This window comes from Alexandromys fortis, unplaced genomic scaffold, assembly GCF_014885135.2.
Source record: "Alexandromys fortis isolate MF-2015 unplaced genomic scaffold, M_Fortis_MF-2015_v1.1 scaffold_70, whole genome shotgun sequence".
Lineage (NCBI taxonomy): Eukaryota > Metazoa > Chordata > Mammalia > Rodentia > Cricetidae > Alexandromys > Alexandromys fortis.
Window position 1 is genome coordinate 6,278,935 of NW_026067955.1, and position 26,611 is coordinate 6,305,545.

The 26,611-nt window shown below is 43.3% G+C and overlaps 1 protein-coding gene across 7 annotated transcripts in view; it reads right to left on the bottom strand.

Annotated features, from left to right (window-relative positions):
* Positions 1-26,611, bottom strand: part of Map2k5 (mitogen-activated protein kinase kinase 5) — a 226,115-nt gene that overhangs the window by 127,288 nt on the left and 72,216 nt on the right. For all 7 annotated transcript variants that reach the window (XM_050151791.1, XM_050151789.1, XM_050151790.1 and 4 more), the window contains 4 exons: positions 21,876-21,915; positions 13,113-13,181; positions 12,941-13,022; positions 5,419-5,480 (listed from right to left, as the gene is read on the bottom strand). In XM_050151791.1, coding sequence (XP_050007748.1) covers positions 5,419-5,480; positions 12,941-13,022; positions 13,113-13,181; positions 21,876-21,915 — 253 coding nt within the window. The remainder of the gene's footprint in view (positions 1-5,418; positions 5,481-12,940; positions 13,023-13,112; positions 13,182-21,875; positions 21,916-26,611) is intronic.

The window sequence follows — 26,611 nt, forward strand, 5'->3', positions numbered from 1 at the left end:
TGAACACTTCCCTGTCTGTATGCTCTCGGGGTACCAACTGCAGAGCACCATGGTCCTTGCTAGTGAGCTCACTGCTCTCCAAAGACTGGGTGTGTCAAAGAGAAGAGGTGAGCACTTGTCGTGAAACAACCCAGAAGGTCACATGCTAAACCCTCAGGGGTGGACAGATTAGGAGAGAGACAGAAAGAGGAATAAGGACTTTTAACACAATTTTCCAATATTTCTGAGCATGTGTGTGGTTTTTCACAGTTCTCTGTGAAACTGCCCTGGCTGCCCTAGAACTTGCTCTGTAGACCAGGCTGGCCTCGAACCCACAGAGATCCACCTGCCTCTGCCTCCTATGTGCTAGGATTAAAGGCATGAACTACAACATTTGGCCTCTGAGTGGTTTTTTTTAAAAAATGACTTTATTTATTATTATTTTATGTATGTGAGTGTTTGCCTGCATAAATGTATGTTCATATGTGTGGGTTTGGTGGTCATGGAGGTCAGAGGAAGGCATCGTATGCCCAGAACTGGAGTTTCAGATAGTTGTGAGCTGTTACAAGGGAACTGTGAACTAAACCTGGGTCCATAAGGGCAAGCGCTTTTGAGCTGCTGGGCCGTCTCTCCAATCCTGGGTGATTTTAAAAGTCATGCTATTTATGATGAAGGAAAATTTTTTACTTTTACTTTTTGGTAGTGCTGGAGAGCAGGCCAAGGGCCCGCGTGTGCTCAGGAGGTGCTGTACCAAGGAACTACATCTAGCGCAAGAATATTTTAAGAAACTGACTCATGAAAGGAAGCAGCTAAAACAGAAATCACCTTTCCCAACAGCAGCTAGGAAAGCCTGATCAGGATCCCAGCCCTTAAATGGCAAACTTAGCTGATGTGAAGAAAAGAAAAGAAAGCAGTGGCCCAAGCTAAAGATACATTTCAGCCAGATGTGTCAAATTTCACCGGACAACTTTGGCCTAGGCTCTGTGGGAACTCCTGAAATGATTTTCTAAACTTCTCTGCAATTTAAAAATAAAATAAAAATGAAAATAATTTTAAGAAGGTCTGTAATATTGCAGCAGGGAAGGATGGAAGGCACCGAGGTGACCGCAGCAGGCACGCTCGCTGGACAAAGCACGCACGTGGAGGACATACACAGACAGCACGGGGCACAGGCCAGACAGGAAACGGGTAGGTGCCACTGCATAAATGCCACCCGATTAGCCTCTTTCACTGCCAGGGTTAGAGTGGGCCAAATGAAATTCTGAAAAAGACCCGAACTATACAGGCTGCAATTACTACCTTCTATGTGGGAAATTTAATCAGGAATTGCCATTAGGATCTTTTAATCTTGAGCTGAGTATGTGGCTCACTGACAAAGAGTTTGGCTAGCAAACAGGAGGCCCTAAGTGCAGACCCTAGTACCACTAAACAAATAAATAAATCTTTCAAATTTATATAAAAGTAGCTGTTATATGAAATGCATGTTTTATTCATAGCACATGAATAGAAACTTAAATTTTCAAGGTTTACTATTCATAATTGGATTTAAAAGAAAAACAGTGAACATGCTGCTGTTACTCAAAATGCACTTACAGGTATAAAAAGCGCTTATTACAGAAATTTCTAGATGGAGACAGGACAATGTAAGAAAACCTACCTTGGTGAGAAGTAACTAAGCGGTTTGTGGACCTCAAACACGGCTTTAGAAGAGGAGGTTAGGGCTCTGTGTGCATTGTGTGCTCTGTGTGGTTGACAAAAATGACTAACAGCAACAGTAAACAGCAGAAATACAAATTGAGCAAATTTCCAGATGTTAAAGATCTAGGAAGTCAACTCCCTGTCCGTTAATGCTGGAAGAGGCCAGCCTGTTTCGCCTCTCTCAGAGCAGAAGGTACTAGTGGTGGTGGTGGTGGTGGGGATCAGCTGGCTGACACAGTGAGCAAGTCCATTCCATGTTTATATGTTCTAAGAGAACAGAATGCATTTTTAAAAAAATTTTTTGGGACAGGGTTTCTCTATGTAACCCTACCTGTCCTGGAATTCACTCTGTAGACCAGGCTGGCCTCAAACTCATAGACACAGCTTTAGAAAAGGCCTGTCTGTCTTTTCTGACTGTCTCTGCCTATAAATACATATAAATGTTATGATAATAAAATTAGAATATGAATCTAACATAAAAGCATAAATGATGATAGTTTTATCAATGGAAATAAGACAAATTATTCAAATGTTTATAAAAAGACATCAGCAATGAAAACAGCTTCTCCTTGAGTAGCGGGAGGAGGCCCCAATGGTTAGTGTGGGTATGAGTAAGTGGGGTTCAACTTCCTGACTCAGAGCTCAGCTGTGTCCTATGAGACTTCCCTGTTACAGGATGTGTGTCAGTGACATTAGTGCAATAGCAAATGAGGGATGAGAAGACACACAGACAAGACACAATCTAACAGATTCAGACTGAAAGTAGTAAAAGAAATACAACACCAATTTGATGATATTGGATAAAATCGTAATTTTGTTAGGGATTCAAAAAAGAGCCATTATTGCTCCAACTGTGAAAATGGGTGATATATCCCTTGAATGTGTGTAAGTATCCATTTATAAATGAGCAGAAAATCTGTCCACTAATCTGGAGGATTATTGGCATTCAGTAGGCTAGGCTGCACACAACCACCTAACAAAGCCTTGACACTAACAGTACTTCTATCTGCTGTCAATCATTCACCCCTTCACATGTCAAGTGCACGTCTTTTCAGGGACAACGTCAATCAACATTAACATTAGCATTCAAAATACAGCACAGTATGCCGCTGCTTTAGACATAAGAGGGAAATAAATGGGGGGTAGTAGGCAAAGGCACTCTTTGTAAGAATCCAGATCCAGTGGGCAGCAGGGCAGAAGCTGCAGAGCTGGGAGGCTAAGATCAGGTACTTCCTATGGATTTCTTCAAGGGAAAAACATTCTCTCTTCATATATCCTACATGAGAAAATTTGAGTCACATTGCACAGATGCTGGCAGGGTTCATCTGGCGACGACCTTCAGGTCTTGGACCTGCCTTGCATGCTGGATTACTTGAACCAGGAAAATTAAGTTCATGTTGGGAGACATGAGAAGATCTCAGGCTGCACACAGTGGTACATGCCTGGAGTCCTGGGGAACTGAAGCTTGAGGAACAGCTGAGCCCAGGCGATCAACAACAAGATGCCACTTGAAAAAAGAACTCTGAAGCAACTGTGTTTGTATATGCTTCTCCACCATTCTTTCATTCTTCTTCACTATCCTCACCATTCTCATTCTCTCTCTCTTCCTCTCTCTCTCTTCCTCTCTCTCTCTCTCTCTCTCTCTCTCTCTCTCTCTCTCTCTCTCTCTCTCTCTCTCTGCTTTAACCTTGTTTTCCCTTTAATACCTTTCTCTCTCCCCCCGCCCTGCCTCTCAGAAAACAGAGTGAAGGAACAATGGGTCTGGAGACAGACCACCCTGCATCTAGGATAGCACTGGCCAGGGTGAGTTACTGAACTGTGCTAACCGTTTTGCTAAGTATTGGCGTGCTCGACCATCTTCATCTTAGCTCAGGTGACGAACTCATACATAAGTAGACCACAGAGACTGGCACTTTCAGATACACACAGACCCATTGGATTCTGTTGCTGGACTAGACAGAGCTGAGACTATTTACATGTGCCTTCTTGCCCTGGCTGAGGAATTCAAAGGAAAGAAACTGATGCCACCTTTGGAACACTCGGGAAAAGCCATCAGGGAAATGGGAACCAAAACAAGCTGTGTGTATGTAAATTTTTCAAGCCACGAGGGCCAAGCCATCAAGGGTGATAGCTGCATTTGGACTGCTAAGATCTTCATGGTGTCAGACGCTACCCCTGGGCCAGAGTGGAAAAGAATCATCATGTCCGGGGTCTATCCAGAGCCCCCCGCCACACACACACACACACACACACACACACACACACACACACACACCACCATGTTGAAGGCACTATACAAGTGTAGGACCAACAGAGTTTATGAAGGCTATCTATCAGAAGAGCAAAGTGTTTCTTCTACTCCTACCGCCAAAGCTCTCTGCAGCACTGCAAATGTGGAGGAAGGAGCCTTGTTTTGTAAGAGACTGCTCCTGATTCCAAACCACCAACCCTGCCTGAACCGGTACTCATGTTAATGCTTCTTGCTAAAGTATTTTGCAAAATTTTCAATCACCCAAAAGCAAGCAAGCCCTGTACTTAAAGCTGGCAGCTTTTCTGCTGACTCTTCACTTCACAACCTGGGTGGATCAGAAAGCCCAGTGGTCTGGTTTGTGCTCTACACGGGAGAGAGGCAAGACTGATGAGGCCGGGGAAGAACACGCTTCTTTACTGAACAAGGTGAGTTTCTATTTTCCCAAGTTCAAGAGACGATGGGAACACGGGACATGCAGACTCCCCTGCTTTCCAGCCGTTCCCTCGCCTCTTCCTGCCCTTTATTATAGAGTTGCTATACTCTAGAGCCAAGAACTGCCAAAAGCCACAAAGCCGTCATTCCCCTCGGAGATTAGAAGAGGAAAGGAAACATTTTTGTCTTCATCTCAAACACTGATTTCAGCACGGAGACGGCATCCTGAATAATCCACCTCACGTGCAGATTAGAAGCTGCTCGGCAGAGGCAGCATCAGAAAGGAGAGTGCTCGTCACCCTGGGCAGTTCACACCAATAATTAGAAAGAAAAGAGGAAAGCTGTGAATTACAATGAACTGCGCCTGAGTAAGTGTCCATGTTGGATTAAAGAATCTGAGTTGTCAGTTTGATGTATAATGAATGTGAAAATAAGCCATTTAATTAAATGGTACATGATATAATCACTTTGTTCTGCATTAAACCACTTAATTTAACAGAGCGTCTTTACTTTAGCAATTGTTTACGATTACAGCACCCAGTGACTCTTCTTAGACATGGTTAGCTTACATTATTCCAAATCTCAAATCTGGAACTTACAAAATAATCCCAGTTTAGATGATATGATATAATTTGTCTATTTATTAGTGAGTAAAGAAGACAGGAAAATGTCTCATCACAAAGGGCCCAGAATCTGAGGTAAAGTCTCTAAAAGATAAGATAAAGACTAAACCCAAAAGCATAAGAAGACTACAAAACCATCTAATAACAAAGATATTTCGTTCACAGACTGCTTTCACTCACTTAAATTCTTTACAAATCCTGTGTCTATAACTACAAATGTCCCCTGTAACAGTTTTCTCTTTGATGAAATTAGAAACCTGGGCACCAAGGTCTCTGCAATCAGAGAAAGAGGAAAAGACAGAAACAATGGGCGGTAAGAAGGTCCCAACAGTCAGCTGGGACAGACAGAAAAGGGACACATCTGAGGACAGAGGAGTGGACTTGACAGGAAGGACTGAATCATCATATCTCTTACACTGAAGCCAGTATACTTACTGCCACTGCAATTCTCCCGAGGACATGCTCTGGAATTTTCCTATATACATCCAAGGATCCCCCTGTGGAGACAAACATCCGTGTTACTGCAATCCAACCACTGGCGCCGTGCACTGGCCTCTGTGCTTGCTTCCTGAGAATGTGGTTTCCACATTCGTATGACACACACCAGATATGGAGAGCAAAGTGGGTTTTAGTTCTACTTTTATGATGACATAACTGTTCTTCCAGAAGAACATGGCCAGCTACTTCCCTTTAAAAATCCAGTCATTAAAATGGAAGGAAACTAGAGGAGGGTAGAACCCGCCCTTAATGAAAATGCAGATGTAAACAAAACTGCCCAAAGGGACCCGATGGTCACACTTGACGTGCTTCACGTGCCAGCTTTTCACATGGAACCTGGAGCCCTTATCTTAGAATTTCCACACTTATCAAATGCGGGTGGGTACGCATTTCAGAATACACACAAAGACTGGCAAAGCCGGAGTGCAATGCTGTTTTCTCAGAGACGTTACTCAGGACATTAGGTAGCATGAACAATCAACCCCTGGCTCCTTGACAACCATGAAAAACAATGAAGCAAAAATGAAACTAATCTCTTCAAGTTCTAACTTGTTTCATTTTAAGCTCACCTATGTATGTATGTATGTATGTATGTATCTATCTATCTATCTATCTATCTATCTATCTATCTATCTATCGTGTGTATGCATGGGATGTGTGCCCACCTGTGGAGGTCAGAGGTCAACTTCTGAGAGCTTATTTTCTCCTCCCACCGTGTGATGCTGGGGCTGAGCTGAGGTCATTGGGCTTGGCTTGCAGGTGACCTGACCCGCAGCACCATCTCGCGGATTCTCTATTTTTAATAAACTGTGACTCACTGCTATACTGCTTTATCTGTCAACTTCAACTTGTGCTAAATCACCTTTGACATTTTCCAAAACTGAAAACCACTAGACGGATTCGTCCTGCTGTGCTTCCCGTGCTCTGAGAGGGGTCGGCAGAGAAGTAAACGACACAGCAGAGCCCTCAGAAGCAGGAGACCGGCCAACTAGATGAGTGCTCTGAGGTTCAGTCCTTGTTGATTTTCTGTTTGTATGCTTTTGACTTGAGACAGCGTCTCACTATGCAGTCCTGGTGGATCTGGAACTCATTCTGTAGACCAGGCTGGCCTTACAGTCAGAGCTTCACCTGCCTCTGCCTCCAATCAGCGTGTGCCACCATGCCTGGCTAGTCATCCTTAGACTGAAAATGGCAGAGGATTTGGGTCTCATTCTTACCCAGCTTCATGATAGTTTCTATTCTACAGATCTAGCCAAAAAGGGCAACTGGGACTTTATGCCACCTGCAGCAACAGCATCACTGTGCCCGGAATCACCACAGTCCCGGAATCACCACAGTCCCAAAATCACCACAGTCCCGGAGTCACCACAGTCCCAAAATCACCACAGTCCCGGAGTCACCACAGTCCCGAAATCACCACAGTCCCGGAGTCACCACAGTCCTGAAATCACCACAGTCCCAGAGTCACCACAGTCCCGGAGTCACCACAGTCCCGGAGTCACCACAGTCCTGGATTCACCAAAGTCACAGAATCACCACAGTCCTGGATTCACCAAAGTCACAGAATCACCACAGTCCTGGATTCACCAGTCACTGTGCAATTCCTGAGTCGGCTGTTTTGAGAGCCCAACTCGTGGGGAAGTATGACCAGGACTGGCGATAATGTTGAGAGGACATGGCCTCTCAACAACATGACTTACATATTCTGCAGGGAGGAGTACTTCACTCGCTAACAATATGATGAAAACTAAGCTAATAACACATAATATCCCCTCAAGAGTCAAACTGAGATGCAGTCTTTCATGGCTATAAACAGAGTACCCAGGATATTTGGGAAGTAACTTTTTTTTTCTGTCAAGGCTAAAATTTCATATTTATGATGTGACTACTGATGACTTAAAAAACACCTAATAAGGTTTGAAATGAAACCTGTCACTCTTCCGAAATGCAGTTAAGGACATGTTCTGTGCAAAGAGGCTGTTAAGTGTGCCACGTTCCCTAAAGCTACCATTCTGTTCCAAACGGTCCACGTAACACAGAGCTACAGCTTCCTACGTATGATGACAGCAGGTGTAGGAAAATGATCACTCCGTGAGGTAACTTCTGCTTGCCGCTCCCGGGCTCTGAGCACAGGCTGACTAGCCGGGGTATAACTAACTTTGTGCCGTGCCTCTCAGTGCTACTGGGGTGAGGCGAACAAACCAAACAAGACACTCATGCAATGAGCGGAAACATCCTTATTTACTAAAACAACATTTTTATTCTAGATGCACTAAAAGTGAAAGCAGCCGTGCGCCCACTGATTTTTCAGGTAAATTGGTAGGGGCACGGATGAGTAAGCTCAAGATGAAAAGCTTCACGTGTGGGATCTGGGAAAATGACAACAGCAGCTTACTAGAGCAGCTCTTAGGGAAGCCAATGGACTCAACACTCACATGCACCAACAGGGAGGGGATTTAGTTCTACACGAGTTACAGAAGAGGCTGGAAGGAGCACAGACAGTGGTCTCACCAAGCTCAACTGGAAGTCAAAGGTGACACGGCAACCATTATCAACAGAGTAAGGGAAGAGGAATCTCCCTGGCACCCAGGAACACCCCTGTAGTGCTCAGCCGCCCACGTGCACAGGTCTTCATGTAGCTGGCTCTGTGTCGTCGCTGTATCCCACCCCACCCACACTCACAGAGGTAAACTAAGGTGGAAATGCCACTGTAGATGCACTGGGTCGAGACAGCCTGAGATTCCAAGAGATTCTGAGGCTCTCCGGCAGAGGGTCTGGTAGTGGACACCCTCTCTGCAGACTCTATGACAGAGGGTCCGGTAGTGGGCACCCTCTCTGCAGGCTCTCTGGCAGAGGGTCCGGTAGTGGGCACCCTCTCCACAGGCTCACCGGCAGAGGGTTGGGTGAGTTCTCACTTGCTCTCACACCGGTTCTATTCTCTACACTGCTCCAGAAGGCAACTCTCTGACTCAGCACAGCAGAGATGTGAGGGCCAGGAGTGCTAATGGCGAAGCTGCCAACCTTATTTGACTTTACTTGCAACTGAGTCCCATAAATGCCAATGTGACAACCACACTCACGGGTCAGCGGATGGCAGAGCTCACAGCAGACCCGAGCAAGCCTCTGAACATCATCAAACAAACCCACTACCCTCTCTCCCAACAACACATGGCAGTGGGGTCAGATGTTTAGATGAGTCTTACCTCTCCACAGAGTGGTATGACGACACACACTGACAGTTTCGTGTGGCCTGAGATTTGTTATTCAAGACTGTTTTTTCACTGAACTGGGACCTGGGATCTCAGACACTGAAGCAAGGGCTCCTCCACTGATCTATAGGTCCAGGTTAGGCAACCCCTTTTGGTTCCAGCGTTGGAACTTTTAGCTCCTTATTCAGGTCACAGGCTTGCTCCCTGTGAGTGTCACCTCTGTTTTCCCTGGCCGCCCCCACCCATCACAACCACCTACTGTACTGCATGCCACCGCCCACATGGTAAGCCAGAGGAGGACTGCTCTAACAGCAAAAAAAAAAAAAAAAAAAAAAAAAATTAATATATATTGGGAGCATGGGGGTCATGGAGCAGGATAGAAGGGGAGAGGGGAGGAAGGGAAAGGAGTGGAGAAAAATGTATAGCTCAATAAAAAACAATTTAAAAAATTAACACAAGGTCTCTTTTAAGTTTCTCCTGGCTGAAAATATAAAAGCCCTTTCCTTCTTTGTAATGTAGGCTTTTTTGGGGAAGGGGAGCACAATTTATTCCCATGGTGATAACTCAAACATGTCCATACTCTGAGATCTTCCAGGAGGACATTTCTGAGTTGATTTTGTTTGGACTGAGTATAAAAATAGGTTACATTCTTCTCCTTAAATAACTTCCCAATGTCTTCCTAATAAATTCAGCCTCCACCCTAAACTCCTTGCTAGAGCTTCTGAGGCCCACGAGGTCTTGCTTGGTCTATGCTCTGACCATTCAGGCCTCCTGGCCAGCCTCTGGTCCTCACAACATCACTCTGGCTACCACGGTGGTCTTGTGTTCATCTGGGAGCACTAACACGTGCTGCTCTCTCTGCTGGTAAGAGCATCCCAGCGCTGAGCCTTGACTAGCTCAGTAGGGCTCCTGCTCGTTGTCACTTCTGTCTCTGATGCCCACTCGGCACCTGTGTGTGCTATTAGCCCGCCCATCCTGCCTTATGCTCTCACGGCTTATTCCTTCCTGAGAATATACTGTATGTCCTAGAATACACCCTGCAAGGACAAGGTCACACTAGAATACATGTCCTGTGAGGACAAGGGCTCAGTCTTGGTCACTGTGGAGTCCACAGGTTTACAATGGCATCTGAAAGAAAATGCTTAGTAAATATTGCATATAAATCACATCATGAGATAAAAATAAACCAGAGAGGAAGATGTCAAGAAACTGGACTGCACAGGAGGGAATGAAAGCTGGAGGGTGATACACAGAGTGATGGTTTTGTGTGCCTTGTGTTGTACATGACCAGAAGACTATATGCTAACCTTCAAATCACCCTATTGTACAGCCATGATTAGAAACCGAACGAGAGGCAGGATGCTAGCCCTTTCTGCCCAAAACAGACTATTAATGCTTAGAAATGACATGAACAGAACAGGAACTTGTGAGGTTAAATGTACAGTAACTGAAAGACACAGGACCAATAGCATGAGATGGCATATGAGAAACGCAATATAGGGCGAGCATCTCTACCCGCTGAGCCATCTTGATGGCTGGGGATGTTTCCACTCTTGGTCACTTGTGAGCAACACGGCTGTTGTCACACTGCAGCAGGCTACTGGGTTTGTATGCTAGTCAGTTCTCCTGGGCTTCTGTAGCGGTTGACTTGCTAGGTCCCGTGATAACTCTGTTTAACTTGTAAGGAAATGCCAAGCTGTTCTAGTCTATTTTACACCATTTCAGATTCGCACAAATGTTGTCTGAGGATTCCTCCTTCCCTATGCCTTTGCCGATACTTATTATCATGTGGTTGATTTTGTTTTGTATGTATGCACAGTCTCAGATGTGAACATGTACTTAGTTTTGATTTAGGTTTCCTTAACAATCACTGTTGTAGACATCTCATGTGGCTGTTGGCCATTGTACATCTTCCTTTAAGAAATTCACATTCAACTCCATTGTCTGTTTTTAAGCGAGTGACTTGTGTTTTTATTGTTGAGTTGCAATATTTTTTTAGTAATTACAAGTAACTGCAAATGATCTGAACACTGACAGACTAGAACAACTAAAAGTTCCTCAAAACTTAGGAGTTGCCACAGGATCTGATAACTTTGCTACCAGCAGGCCTGATGACCTGAATGTGATCCCCGGGACCCACAAGGTGGAAGGGAAGAGTCAGCCCCCATAAGCTGTCCTTTGACCTCCAAGAGCAAGCAGAAGCACACAAGCATATTGTGTGTGCATGCATTCACACACACAGACATGTGATAAAAATACTTTTTATATGTAAAAAGTGGAAATATCCTAAGTGACTATCAATTAAAGAAAAACCAATGCTGTACAGCCACTCAATGAAATACTCTTCAGCCGTGAAAAGGGATGGTGGATTGCTGCAGCCACGTTATGGATGAACTTGGAAACGGTATACTAAGCAAGAGACGCCAGGCACAAAGGCTGCAGACTATAGGATCCTGGTGACAAACAATGTGCAGTATCCAGAACAGGCACATCCACAGGGGAAGGAAGGAGACCTACGATTGCCGGGGGGAGTGGGGGATGGAAGGGATGAGATGAACAACTTAAGTTGGCTGGGGATTTCTCTTTAGAATGTTTTGAAATTAGACAATAATAAGTTGTAGGTTTCAAAAAGGTGAATTTTATGGCATATGAATAATAAATAAAAAGTGTTTTGTTTTGTTTTTGCTTTTTGAGACGAGATTTCTCTGTGAGGCCGTGGCTGTCCTGGAATTCACTCTGTAGACCAGGCTGGCCTCAAACTCAGAGATCCACCTGATTTTGCCTCCTGAGTGCTAGGATTAAAGGCGTGAGTCACCAATACCCGGCAAATAAAAAGTATTTTAATGTAACTGAAACATTATGCAGACCTCAAATGGTAAAAGTTCAAAGAGTGGTCTGTAATGGGATTATGAACCAATGCTTTCTAATCAATGTGTCCACTCACACTACCTATATGGTTATATGATTTGGTATCATACCAAAAATACCCACAAGAGTGCTTGTGTGTTTGTGTACACCTGAGTGAGTGTATGTACCTGTGTGCATCTGTGTATATGTGGGTGTGTATGTATGTGTATGTATGGTGTGCATGTGTGTATGTGTGGGGCAATGTGTGTTTACCTAAAAAAGTAGGAAAGTGTGCCTGTGTATGTGCTATGGGGGGGGGAGTATATGTGTGTGGTGTGTATGTGCAGTGTTTGTACTTGCGTGTGTGTATGTGGTGTATATGTGCAGTGTGGATGGTGTGCATACCTAACAAGATAGAAAGGTACAATCATTTGTGTGTATTTGTGGTATATATGTCATGTGTGTAGCGTGGTGTATATGTGTGGTAATTGTGTATGCATGGTGTATGTGTGTGGTGTGTGAACTAAAGAAGAAGATAGGTGAACGCAATTGCTCATGTGTGTATATGTTTGCATGTGTAGTTTGTATATGTGTGTATGTACAGTGTTTATCTGTGGGTATGTGTGGTGTATGTATGTGTGGCATGTATGTATATGTGTGTGTATGCAGTGTGTTTGTTTGTATATGTAGTATATTTGGGTGTATATGGTCTGTCTATGTACGGTATGTGGACCTAGGAAGTAGAAGGGCATGTAGGTTGCATTTTAACAGAGGCTAGAAACTTAAAAGCTGACCTTGGAAAAGGTGAAAATGTGCCCAGATTTAATGTGGACAGCCAATAATAATGACAGGATTCCCAGAAGTCTGTACTCTGTCACAATATTTAGATCAAGGAAGAGCTACCGATAGCAGTGAACAGAGAGCAGGGAGGGCAGGACTGAAGTCCAAAGAGAGCCAAATGCATCTCAGCTAAACAGCTGTGTTGAAAAACAATTTCTTGTCTAGCAATTAAGAACCTATTTCTTTCTGAAAGACACAGGACATTGGGTTAATAGATTTCTTTAGAAGAAAATCTGTTTTGGCGACTGAAACATTAAAAGAACAGAACATCTGTTCCCCGGCAAGGCATGCTGCACAGAAGCAGCGAGGACCACGTGCCGACTGGACCTGCGTGTCGTCTGTTTTTAGTAAAAGGAAACCAACTTGCAGTCTTGAAATTACAACCCAGCTACAAATATTTAACACCAGGAACCTTTTTACAGGAAGGGACTTGCTAGTGTAAAGAAAACAATAATTAACACACTTCAATCATCCTAAAATTTACTTGACGTCTATATCAAAACCAAGTTTAAGGCAACTGATTCCAAATGCCATTTTGAATATAGTTTAAAAGGAGAACTTACCATCCATGAATTCTGTACAAATTGAAATCCTGTTTTCTACAAAAAATGCCCCGTAAAATCCTATGATATATGATGAGTCACACTGCAACAAAAACAAGACAAAAGTGGTTTAAAACCTGGAGCTGACACATAAACATGTTTATAGATAAAAGTGACCAAGAAAAAAAATTACCTTATAAAGAATTTCCAACTCAGACATGATCTGCTTCTGTAGCTCCAGTGTAATGTCTAACAGAATAACCTGAGTACAGACAGACAGCAGTATCAGCACCAGAGTGATGTCTACAGAATAACCTGAGTACAGACAGACAGCAGTATCAGCACCAGAGTGATGCCTACAGAATAACCTGAGTACAGACAGACAGCAGCATCAGCACCAGTGTGATGCCTACAGAATAACCTGAGTACACACACACGGCAGCATCAGCACCAGTGTGATGTCTAGAGAATATCCTGAGTACAGACACACGGCAGCATCACAGACACACGACAGCATCAGCACATGTCCACCTTTATTTACACAGCATGCGGAACACAAAACCTAAAGAAATGTGGTAGTTTATTTATGTAACACCCCCCACTCCCAATTATAGTTCCCAGCACCAAGACACTGTCTCTCTATCTGCCTAAGCCTTTGTATAGGAGGAGGCGTACAGAAGTGATTGATGGTACCGTGGAAGAAACCAGGTCTCAGAGGTCAGCATTAATGGCTTTAAAAGTCAGTTAAGTTATAACACTCAATTTATGTGCCCTATTTTAGCCACACTGGCTATTTTCAGAAGAAGATCATTAAAAGAGAAGAGCCCTGTGAGCCACAGACTCAAAGATAAGCAGAGGGGTGGTAAATAAAATAACATTTTAAAATGGGATTTTTAGAAATAAAAAAAAATGGGAGTTTAAAAGTCCTGCCACCTTACTTCCTCCCATGTGGGTAATGCTTCTTTACAAATGCTGACAGTTGAGAGCTGGACAGGGTCACAGGTCATCTGACTCCCACGATTTGCCAGGGCCCCCTGAAGTGTTGTGGTTTTCCTTAAGTATCAGCCACTAATGTGGATTTTATGACACAGAAATATCCATGTGTGTGGACCTAAACTTGCCTAGGAGGTGCTCTAGTTTAACTGAGACTCTCCTCATTCCTCAGCAGGTGTGTGCACTGGGGCTGGAGCTCAGCCTTCTCACAGATGCTGGTCGAGCGCTCCACCACAGAGCCACACCCCAGCTCAACCACCATCTCCGGTTAATATGCACATTGTGTATATTCTTAGTGCGGACACCCATTTAAGTAAGAAAGAAAGGTGTGTGGGGTGGGGTGGGGGTGGGCACTGCCTTTTCTACCAACGCAGACCACTAGCCAACACTGTGAAATTAATCCCAATCTACGGAGACCTTTTCTCTTCCTCGATTGGGAGCCTTGCATGAGTTTCCATCACCTGGAAGTAAGATGTAACTCCATAGCACCAAGAGGTCATGTCTCAAGCGAACCCCTTCCCTCACTCTTCCTACACAGCTGCCTTCCTGCCACCCACACCGCCTTACCAGTGTTTCCTCTCTCCACTCCAGTCACTGAGTACAAAAGCTAGTTTGACCTTTTAGAGCCAGCTTGAATGCCTCACCACCTCCACACACCCACCTCAAAGCCCTTCATCAGAACTCATCTCTGGCTTGACCCTTCCTCATCTTTACCGCACTCGGCTTCCAGCGCAGGGTGCCAGATGCTTCAAGGGCAAGGGGGTCTGAGCGTTCTTTATTCCTCAGCGCCCAGCACCAGGGCTCACAGTATCACCCGGTCACTGAGAAGGGGCCTTAATTAAAGTGTTCCTCAAGGACAGTCTCCAGATGTGCTATTATTAGACACGAAGGGACTGGATCATGTGATGTCTGCAACTAAACCAAAAACCAAAGATGCGGACATCAAAGTGCCGCACTGACCAAGCCTGGGGTGGGGACTATTGTATTCGTGGAGCTGGTCCACTGCTCTAATCGGTTTGGAGCTCTCTTCCATGACCCCAAAAAGCAAATCAGGTCATTTTGCAAATCTGAGAAGGGAAGTCATCCCCATGCCACCACAGAGCACATCGAGGCTCTGTTTTCCAGGAGTCTGGTACTTGGTGAAAGGTTAACTCCCTCCCCTGGGCATCCTTGCCAGTGAGCTTCAAAACTGCTAAAAATGAACAGGCCAGTCCTTCCTCTGAAGGCAGTGAGGAAAGCAGTGACTGGATTTTCCCTTTGAACTCTGAGGTCACTGCGGACCGCCCGAGTCTTCACTCCTCAAGCTGAGCCAAGTGCTTCTGACTGAAGAGGAGGAGCTGGAAGCAGCTCCCAGAGAAAGGCTTCAGCCTGCGCGGAGGTACCTGCCTGCCTTCCCACCGCTCTCCCTCTGCTAACACCTCCAGGACACACGAGGATGCGCTGTCAAGTTAAATACAAGCAGTCAACTGACTGAATTATAATTTACTCTGTGCTCAATTTAAATTAGTGTGAGACTATTAAAATATACAGTATAAATACGGCAATTCATCACGAGCTGTCATGGATGACTTCATTTATTTGCTGGAGTGGCATGCGCTCCACTAAAGGCAGGGAGAACAAAATCACAGGTCAAATTAGGCCGCTATTCTGTTTTAATTCACTTATTTAATCTGTGGCAACATAATTGTCTTTTACAGTATGTACAACTCAGAAAGGAAATTTGGGAGGATTACAGCCAGGATACAAATGATTAATCAAATGGTCCATTTAAATGCTGTTTTAAAGGCTGCAGAAACCCAAAGCACTCCGGGAATGATAATCAACGCATGCTGCATACAAGGCTAAGAAATCCCGTTAGATGGATTCTTTTCCCAATCAGAAAACAAATAATCCTGGGGAATCCAGTAAATTCCCCAAGCATTACTATTGGAAAGACTTTATAGGAGGCATTAGTGGCAGAAAAGGTTCTTCTTGCTGGATGGCTAACAGTATTTGTGTTTGTTTTCTGCTCTACTTATTTGCAATGGTCTTGCTACGGATACCAAACAAACAAAAGCTGGTCGAACGCGTTTCAGCGAGTTTGCAGGTAATAATCAGTTATTTCTGACGTGTAGTTAACATCATTTTCTAAAAGTGCTCTGTGAAGCAGAAAAAAAAATCTAAATTTCATGGTATAGAGAACTTCTTATTTTTCCCAAAATTAGCTTTTTAAAAAAAATACCTGGAAAGTTCTCTCGTCACATCTCAAGCCCGGGGAAGGAAATGCTGCAGTGTGCTGCTTGTCTTTAAAGAGCAGGACTCGATGACGAATGCATACTAACTGGGAGTGCTACCAGCCAGGCTCCCCTCTAACTGATCCCACAGACATCCAAAGTGTGGCCAACTGACGCGAGCTGGGAAATGAAACCCCCATGGCTCCATGCAGGCAGCAGAGCCCTGCAGGTGACTCCACCCGGACAGGGGCCATGATTTGCTGCTCTGTACAGTTCCTCTGTGACACCAGGCAACTGGGGTCACTGGGAGGGTCAAGGGACACGCTTCAAGTCACACAAAAGTCGGGAGAGGGTCAAGAAAAGATCAAATGTGCCTCTAACTCTTAACCTTCCATTTCACCCTTTAATATAACAAAAGGAGCTAAGAAATATTCTGGGGGAGAGCAATGGTCTCCATACAAAGAACACTAGCGGGTATTCTGTATGTTGCTAAACCTGTTTTCAGTATGTTACTTCAAAAGATAAATACTGAAACAACAAAAACATAAATGACTAAATTAAACAACAAAACTGTATTCAGTCAGTAACTTATGTGTTTCTACACTCGCTACATGTAGTGCCAGGCCCTGTAGGGAAGGCAACAAAACACTCAGTTCTGTTCTCCACGTTTAAAAGATTTCAATACATTAGAGAAAATGGCCATGACACCAGCAGCCATGTGCAAGGTGGCATGTGGCCACCTTTAGGAATTACATGCCGAGAATTCCGGAAAGTGGCTGACAGATGCAAACATGTGACAGAATCAAAGAGCAGGCCCTTGAAGGTTGTTAAGGGTTCTAATAGTTGAAGACACGGATGAAGGCATTCTAATTAGAGAGGCGCACATGAATTAACTTGTTGAAATGAGAAAAAAAAAAAAACATCCTAGGTTCAGATGAGGGCACAAGTTCAAGTAAAACAAAACAAAAGGCACAGAGATCAGAAAACGTAAGAACAAGCTATAAAAGATGCATTGTGGAGGGTTCCACCTCCCATCCAAGAGTGTTTTCAGTGTGTCTGGGCTGTATGGTGGTTGGTATTGATTATTTTATATTGATTGATCTAACAGGTCCAGAATCTCCTAGGAGACAAGCTTTGGGCATGTCTGTGGAGGAGTTGAATTGGGTTAACTAAGAAGGGAGCCCCATCCTGAATGTGAGCAGCATCACCGTGGGCTGGGGTCCTGGAACAAACAGAAGAAAAGAGCACTGGTTTTCGTCTCTTTCTGACACAGACACAGAGTAGCCAGCTACCTTGCACACTCCTGCTGCCATGATGGCTACCCTCTCCAACTGTGTGGCAAAATCAACCCTCCCTTCCCTAAACTGCTTCTGCCAGGCATTTGTCCCAGCAGTGAGAAAAGAAATCAGTGGAAAAATGACACGGAGCCTACTTTAGAGAGGGGAACGGTGCTGGGAACTGCACCTAGGGGTGGAGATCAGCAAAGGCAAGGGTTTGCATCTTGGCCTCGGGGCTCTCTAGGTATAGGACCTTGGGCAAGTTGTTTAACTGCTCTGTGTCTCAGGTTCTACGTCTGCCAAATGAGAAGCAGTAATAGCAGCAAAGGTCATAAATGAAGATAACATATGCAAAATATTTATCAGCATAGGTCATCAATAAGTTGAAACTTCTATTTCCCAAGAGAATTGTTCAGAAGCTGGGTATTTTTTAAATTGAGTTTCTCTCCTCTCAGGTAACTTAAGGTGATGTGGGAAAATGCTCCTGTACCCTGTAAAGATTTGTCACTCATATTGGTTTAATAAAACGCTGATTGGTCATTAGCCAGGCAGGAAGTATAGGCAGGGAAACCAGACTAGGAGAATTCTGGGAAGAGGAAAGGCTCAGTCTGCAGTAGCCACCCAGATGCAGAGGAAGCAAGATGAGAATGCTGCACTGAGAAAAGGTACCAAGCCACATGGCTAAACATAGACAAGAATTATGGGTTAATTTAAGTTGGAAGAGCCAGTTAATAATAAGCCTGTGCTATTAGGCCTAACAGTGCTGTAATTAATATAGTTTCTTGTGATTATTCGGGTCTGGGAGGCTGGGAAATGAAAGCACCATCTCCATCTACATTAAGCTTGTGTCAAGTTGACATAAAACTATCGAGCACAGTTGTCATAATTATTCCACATACTCTAGAAGGTTTTAAAAAAAGGTTGGGCACATCAAAGAACAACATGGAAAATGTTCTTAAAGCAAAAAGGCATACTTACACTTCTAGGGATATAAAAAGAGTATTTGAAATTAAAAATAAAACATACACTGAGCAGGAGAAATAGCACTTAGACAATGAGGAGGAAAAGGCCAGTGTACTTGAAGATTCCAGAGGAGAAATATTTCAAAACTAAAACAGGTAAAAGACTATCATGAAGTGAACATGTAGGCAAAGTTCTCAATGCGGGAGCATGATTTGATAAAAGTAAAGGTGTTCCAAATTTGATGAAAGCTGAAATCACACATATTTGAGAACTTCAACAAACCTCAAGCATACTGAATTAAAAAAAATCATACTCAAGCCCAGCATAACCGTGTATTGTAAACTGTAACCATAACCTGTCACAAAGAAAAAAAAAAACTGAACAAAAGCCAGAGAAGCCAGGGGAGGGAACAAACAGAAAAATAATGAACATACAGGATAATCAGCACACGGCTGGAAAATATAAAATCAACATTGGAACAAGATCTTTAAAATTCAAAAAGAAAGCCAGTCAGTCTAGATCCTATATCTAGTGATGGTTATGGACTAACCCTCTGAAACTGTAAGCATGCCCCAATTAACACTTCCTCTGATAAGACTTGCCTTGGTCATGGTGTCTCTTCACAGCAACAGAGCACTGATGAAGGGCCTTATATGAAGACTAAAGATGGATGCTATAAACTCTAGAGAACCATCAAAAACAGTGGAGGGAGAGTGGGTACACAACCAGGAGAAATGGAAAACAATAAACAGAACAAGAGATATAAATCCAATCATATCACAGAAAATATAAGTGGTTCCAACACTCTAATTAAAAAAGCAGAGATCATCAGACTAGATTATAAGATCCAACTACACGCTGTCTAAGAGAAATTTATTTCCTATACAGAGACGCGCTAGGTTCAACTGAAAGGCCAACCAACATTAGCAGAAATGTAGTTGCTGCTGTGACTAGGTCTATATTAGCCAATATAGTTTCAAAGCACAGATGGCCATGAACAAAACAGTCACTGCATTACGATAAAGAGGCCAGTTTATCCAAGTGATAAGAATCCTACCGAAACTAATAGCACATCTTCAAAAATGATAACAGAGAGCAGCGGAAATTTAAGAAAAAAGAACCAGACCAAAGTCCAACTGTTGTTGAAAATGTTAACACTCTTTTTTCAGTAATTGATAGAATAAGTAGAAAAAATTCAGTTCAGATATGAAAGATATTAAAACTAAAGTCAACTTGATCTAACAAAGGTTTATACAACAATTCATTTTCTTCAGATTGTATATTCTTTTTATGTGCACAAGGAAGATTCACAAGCAAAGACCATATTTTGAGCCAAATTAATTTAGAATAATTCCAATTATACAATATGTTCTTAGACCACATTGGAATTAAATTGAAGTCAATAACTGAAAAATACTTGGAAGCCTTCCAATATTTGGAAACTAAATAATAAATTTCTAAGAATTAATGCACCACTCAGGCTGTGAAGAAATGGTACATTTTCTCCAACTATAACCATTCTATAATCTATATGATTTTTGCTTTGGTTATCAAGATCAAGTCTATACACAAAAATTAATCACTATTTGATTCAGTTTGCAGAATACAGGTCCTGCTAGAAAGCCCAGTTCAAAGGTCCAGCCCAGTGAGCAGCTTATTTGTAAACTCCAGCTATTCGCATATAGTGAAAATCTAACTAACAGTTATTTTGTAAAGTATATTCCTTTTTTTAAAAAATTTTATGTGCATTGATTGTTTGGCCTGCATTTATTTATACCAGCATCAGGGAGTTGGATCCTTTGAAACCAGAGTCACAGACAGTTGTGAGCCACCATGTGGGTGCTGGAGTTGAACCTGGGTCCCCTGGAAGAGCAGCCAGTGCTCTTATCCACTGAGCCAACTCTCCAGCCTGTAAATAAGTATATTCTTAAGTGACCTTTAGTCCTTTTCTGAACAGCTGCTGGTCATTTGCCACACCCAATTAGATAACTGTACCCATGAATCTTAATATTAGCCTACCCTAAACATAACTTAAAATATATGGAATATGAAAATTTTATGTTTTTACAAGACCAAGGGTTCTGGATCATTTGTAGTGATGCTCTCTCCTTCTCTTGGAATAATTAAACTGAGATTTGACTGTCTTTACATACAAAAGCAGAATAATAATCTAAGACTTAGACAGGAAAACACTGCTCAGTTAATGGGATGCTCTCATCAAATGAGAGCTCAAGGGAGACACAGAAGATGGTTCAATGTAGGTTAACAGAGGGAAAGGCTGGGAAACAGCTTATCCCCACACCCCTACTCCAGGAACTCTCGGGACCGTCGTGTAAAATTGAGGCCTACAATGACCTCAATGGTGCCTCCTAAGCTCACCTACATAGCTATAATTTGTTTGGAGTTTCAAAGGCATCCTGAGAGAGTCTGCTGGGCCTCGCCACACACGTTATCTGTTACTAAAACTAGACCTCACGATGATGTAGGTGCTGAACTAGGTGTGAGACATTAAGGGAACCTTGGAATGTACTAGAATCCAGAGCTGAGCCTTAGTTTAACTTTAATAAAAATGGAATAACCATTGTGCAAATCCTTAGTTTCCTTAAGATATAAGACACAGAAATACAAACTGAAGTGTTTGGGCAAGAGACCAATTGCTTACTGCGGATGGAGTTACAAGGGCATCTTGGAGATGAATTTTGAAAGGCTGGGTAGACAGCAGAGGGTTGAAAAGCAGTCATTTGGACAAACACTGCACAGCACCTGGAGGATGTTAGCTTTAGAGGCGGACGGACATCCTTTAAATCCTCACCATGCCTCTCAAACAACCTTGCACAAATCAACCCTATGAGTCCCACTTTCTTCAAATCTAAAAATGGTTAGAATTAGCTCAGCGTTTTAAGGATTAAATGTAACTTTAAAACACATACTGTGATACCCAGCACCCAGCAGCTATTCAAAAACAAAAACTTTCCATTACTAAATGCCCAGAGACCAGAGACAAGGTGTGGCAAAGAGTCATTAGCTGACCCATGAAGCAGAAAGTGTGTCTGTAAAGGCAGGTCACTGCCAGACTGCATGAGGGTCTGAATGGCGTGTCAGTAAAAAGCCTCCTGATGAAAAGAGAGTTTGTACACCAGCGACTTAGGCTGAGAGGGAAAGGAAATCAGTGAGCACCAAACATTTCACAACACAGAGCTGAGATGGTTCTGCAGGCAGGAGGACTTGTTGCACAACTTCAGCACCCACGTACGATGCCAGTCTTGGCTGCATGCTCTAAGTCCAGCACCGTGGGAGGAGGAGACGGGAGGAGGAGATGGGAGGACCAGCCTAGCTCCAGGCTAAGTGAGAGAGACTAATAGAGCAGGTCACCCAGCATCCTCCTCTGATTTCTATGTGTGCCCATGTCACATGGACCACACCCACAATCACATGTATTCACACACACACACACACTCACACTCACACTCAGACACATACAAATTTGTATAAAATATACCCAATGCTTACCTTTACAGCTAAAATTTTCCCACTTGGGACATGATATGCTCTATAGGAAGAAAAGAAAACAAAGTTACTTGATATCATTAGGTAACCTACAGAATGGCTAAGGACATAGCATCAACTCAAACGTTTCTGCAACAATGGGGGACAGACCTGGTACCTTCAAGGCAAATGGCCACAAAAACAACATATATTTATGTGATGCTAAATGGCTTATGAAGTGATTATGTATCTTAAAATATTGCTCGAAAGTCACGCTGTTCTTATTACTCTCCTCTTAGAGTTCTGAAGCATGGGGAAGTTAAGCAGTTTGTCCAACACCCAAGTGTGCAGCAGCAGAACTAGACCTTAAAACTCAGGTTTTCTGGCCCTAGGTCCCTTGTTGTCATTGTGTGTTTGAAGTCATGTACAAGCAGCAAAATGAAGGTTTTTACTTTTCTTTAAGGTCCATAAGTAGAGACATCATATCATAGTATTTTATCAAAATAATCACCAATCATGGGATGAGTTCTGACTATGGTTTTTTGTACCATTTTTCATAGGAAATACAGTTATGAGGCTTGAGCATATGCCTCATTTTTTCCTTAAATAGAGACGCAGGCTCAGTGTGGTGTCCAATGAGAAGGGCTCCCAAAGGCTCAAATGTTTCAATGTTTTCAGTTGGAGAAGCTGTTTAGGAAGGAGTGGGAAGTGTGGCTTTGTTGGAAGAGTGCCTCACTGGGGCAGGCTTTGAGGATTCTAGAGTCTCTCTATCTGCTTCCAAACTGCAGATCAAGATGTAAGCTCAGCTGTTCCTGTCACACCTTTGCTTCGCCATCATGGACTCTGTCCCTCTGAAATCAGAAGCCATGAATTAAGCACTTTCTTCTTAAAGCTGCCTTGGTCATGGTATTTTATCACCATAATAGAAAAGTTAGCAAGACACTCAGAGACTCTGAAATAGCATTATCTAGATTAAGAAATATTAATAGGATTGGAGCTATGGCTCAGTGGTAGAGTACTTACTTGCCCAGCATAAATAATACACAGTGTTGGAGTCCCCAGCACAAGAAAAAGAAAGGAAGCAAGCAAGCAAGCAAGCAAGAATTCATTCATTCATTTATAGAAAGTAAGAAATTAAGGTTTACAGAAATAAAATCATCTTCTATCAAGATCTAATGTGCATACATTTACACTTTTATATTCACAAGGCATGAGCTACATATTCTCACCATTACTGGGACACAAACTATTTTATATAAAAATTTAAAATGAAACACATAACACACGCAGGTGCTGTAACTGCAAGCCCATAGTGAACTGGGAAGAACCGCATCTGCCCCACGGAGGATTTCACACGCTCCCATCAGGTGGCTGGTGGCCGGGACGTGAGTGGGTGGCGACAGTGTCCACTTACGCGATACTAATTGTAGCATATACTGTATTTTCCCCAGTGGCTGCAGAAGTTGATGGACTATGTGTCCTTTAAAATATATGTGAGGAATTTCCCACATAAATATAAATAATTCAAGGTGTAAGATTAAATGATGACATTACTTTCACTGGTACACTATAGATGCTTCCGACTTCAGCTTCACTAGTCAAGGACTAAAGGACGATGACAGACACTCTGAAGCTGGGGGACAGCAGTGCTGGTTCTCTGGACAAGGGGCAACACATGGCCTTCTGAGACCAGCTGTGGCCATGAGAACTCGATTACCCGAGAGCCCAACATACACACAGCGCATTGGGAAGTTTGGCAACTTCATTAGCCTGTCAAGAAAGCCGATCTCTTTCCCCAAAGAAAGGTCTCCCATTTCCAACTGAATTGAAAGGGAGACCTGATGATTTAATTATGACGCACGCTAATTCATCCATGCAAGTTTGGGTTCCATTTCGAGCAATAAAGAAAGCTTGTGGCTTGGTTTACAATCTGGTGACAGGGCCAATTTCACATTTAATCATCAGGGGGAAATGGATGACAAAGGCAATGCCAGGATCTGAGCTCAGCCAGCTCCCTCAACTCGGCGATCAGCGTCCTACCTGGAGAAAGAGTTTGTTTACTTTCGGCAGATAGTGCGTCTCGATTGTCTTGACCTTCCGCAGCACATTAACTGGAAAGTGATTAATGAAGTCTGAATGGAGGCTCTGGTTACACCAAAAGACAACTATACACCTCTGCAATGTTTTAATTAACAGCTAACGCTTCAAATTAGTTTGTAGTTGCCACAGTAATTACCTGTTCCAAAGAGCGAAGGGAGGAAGCATTTGTATGAGGCATTGCTTAGTGCTTCTCCCTGTGCGCTTCTCTTCGCCTTTGGGACCGATACCCCTGTAAAACTGAAGACACAATACAGACACCTGGGGATGGCACAAGAATAGTCTGGGGTAAATGTCTGAACAGGAGAAACCCGCGAGGGGCTTTTTTCTTAATTAAATCATTTGAGGTGGGAATACCCACTTTTGATTGGGATCTTTTGAGGTGGGAAGACTCTCTTTGACCTAGGCCACACCTTCTGATGGTAGCCTATATAAAGGGCATGGGAGAAGGATGCTTTCTCTCTTTGCCTGCTTGCTCTTGCTGGCAAGTCCATGCATTGCCTTCACTGGCATTAGAACTTCTTTAGGATTCCAGCCTATGCTGAAGACCAGCTGAGACATCCAGCCTCTGGACTGAACCACTCCTGGACTGGCTGAACCACACAGCCCGTAAGTCATTCTACTAACCCCCCACATATATAATACATACAATAATATACTGGGTTTTTTGGTTTATGTTGTGGTGCTGAGGTTCAAGCCCAGGTCCCCAAGCATGCTGAGCGAGCACTCTCCCGTGAGCAACAGCCTCAGCCCTATTTTCTGTCTTCCTCAGCAACAGTCCAGGTGTGGGAACAGTGATGTTGGTGTCAACATTTAATGTCAGAGCAGAGATCTCTGAACTAGTAGGGAGTGCAGAAAACTGTCCAGGTCAATCCTTTCTTCACCAGAAACACCCAAAAGCCAGATGAGTAACAGCCAAGCTCAGAAAAACCCAAGAGTATGAAGTGCAAAAGACAAGCAACGGGTAGGACCAGGGATGTGAAGTGGCTGTTGCTGCTCTAACTGGACTTAAGACCTGTGTTCGCCTTGTCTAGCTCACCTATGAGCTCACCTACGAGAAACATCACTTGGCAGTAACTTCTCCTAGGTGAGAAAGAATGTTTCAGTCTCCTTGGGCTAATAGGAAAACATAAGCTACCCTAGAAAGCACCCAAGTAACTTCCTTTAACATACATTCTTATAGCTATTGATGCACACCTATAATGCAACATTCAGAAAGCTGGTGGATCATGAGTTTAAGGCCATCCTGGGCTACACAGTGAGTTTTAGGTTAATCTGTGCTATGAGACCTGGTTTCAAAAAAGTATACATATGCATACATATGTGTCCATATGCATGAGAATATATGTATGTGCAGGCAAATATGTATACTTTTATGTGTGAATATATGCATGCACTCGTGCATACATATATGTAAACAAATCATGCAAATTTATATGCACACAAATGCATATGTATAGGTGTATATGTACACATGTATACATGTATATGTGAATTTACATGATGGTCCTCACCACACTTCAGACATCCCTGCACTGTGTACCATACTGGGCACACATATGCACACATATGATGTACTCTCATATCATCATCTTCCTATTCTTATGTTTAGCACAAGTGCTTGCCCATGGTGGATGCTCTGTGTTACAAATTCCACAGCATCTAATCAATTCTTTCATGGGCAGATTCCTAACTATTGAATCCAACGTCCTTATGAGGATTTCACAATCTGATTAACTCATGTATCTGTTTCTGCCAAACTTTCTTAGCTCTTGTTATCACTCCGCTGTACTAAACCTGCTCCTGCCTCAGGGCCTTGGTGCCTACGCCAGAAGTCTGGGCCATGCTGTCTCAATGTTTACTTGGCACTCTCCACCTGCCTCTGCCTCCCAAGTGCTGGGACTAAAGGTGTGACAGCATGTGTGCTCTCCTAAAACTCTACATAGAACTCTGTTTGCGTTATCCGTTCGACTTTTATTGTTTCTGTCTTCTCTTTGTTAAATTTGAGGGACCAGCTTTTGGTTTGGCTGACTTGTTTCTTGAGCTTTGAGTCCACGACTAATTCTCTGATTTCCAGGGTGTACTCTCCACCCCTGCTCTGTTGTGTCTTGGGCTGTGTTACACTGAGCAGTGCCCAGCTGTTCTAACAGAAGCCCAGGAACCCTGCCCAAAGCACGACTTAGCTGTGTCTCTGGATTGCACACTCGGCATTCCTTTTTCTGTTCAACTGTAAACATTTTTATTGTGATGTACTACATGATTTGATGTTATTCAGACTTATTCAGGTATGCATTTCAATGATTGTGTGTAACTTACTGCTGACAGCTAACCTAAGTGTTGTTACCAGGACACATGAGCTGCATGGTACGGACTGGACTGAGGTTTGCTTTGTGCCCTAATAATAATCGGGTTTTTGTTCTGAATAAATGCTGTATGCCTGAAAAAGGATATATATTTTCAACTTAATTGGTGTCCATTTCCATACACAAAATCATAAGAACACATTCTGCCTGTGTGCCAAGATGTCCTGTATCAGGCTGGAGGGATGATTCAGTGTGTGAGCCCTCCCCTCTCCAGCTCTTGCAGAGGACTTGGGTTTGGTTCCCAGCATCATACTGGGTAGATCATAACCATGTGTTACTCCAGTTCTAGTGGACGGCAAC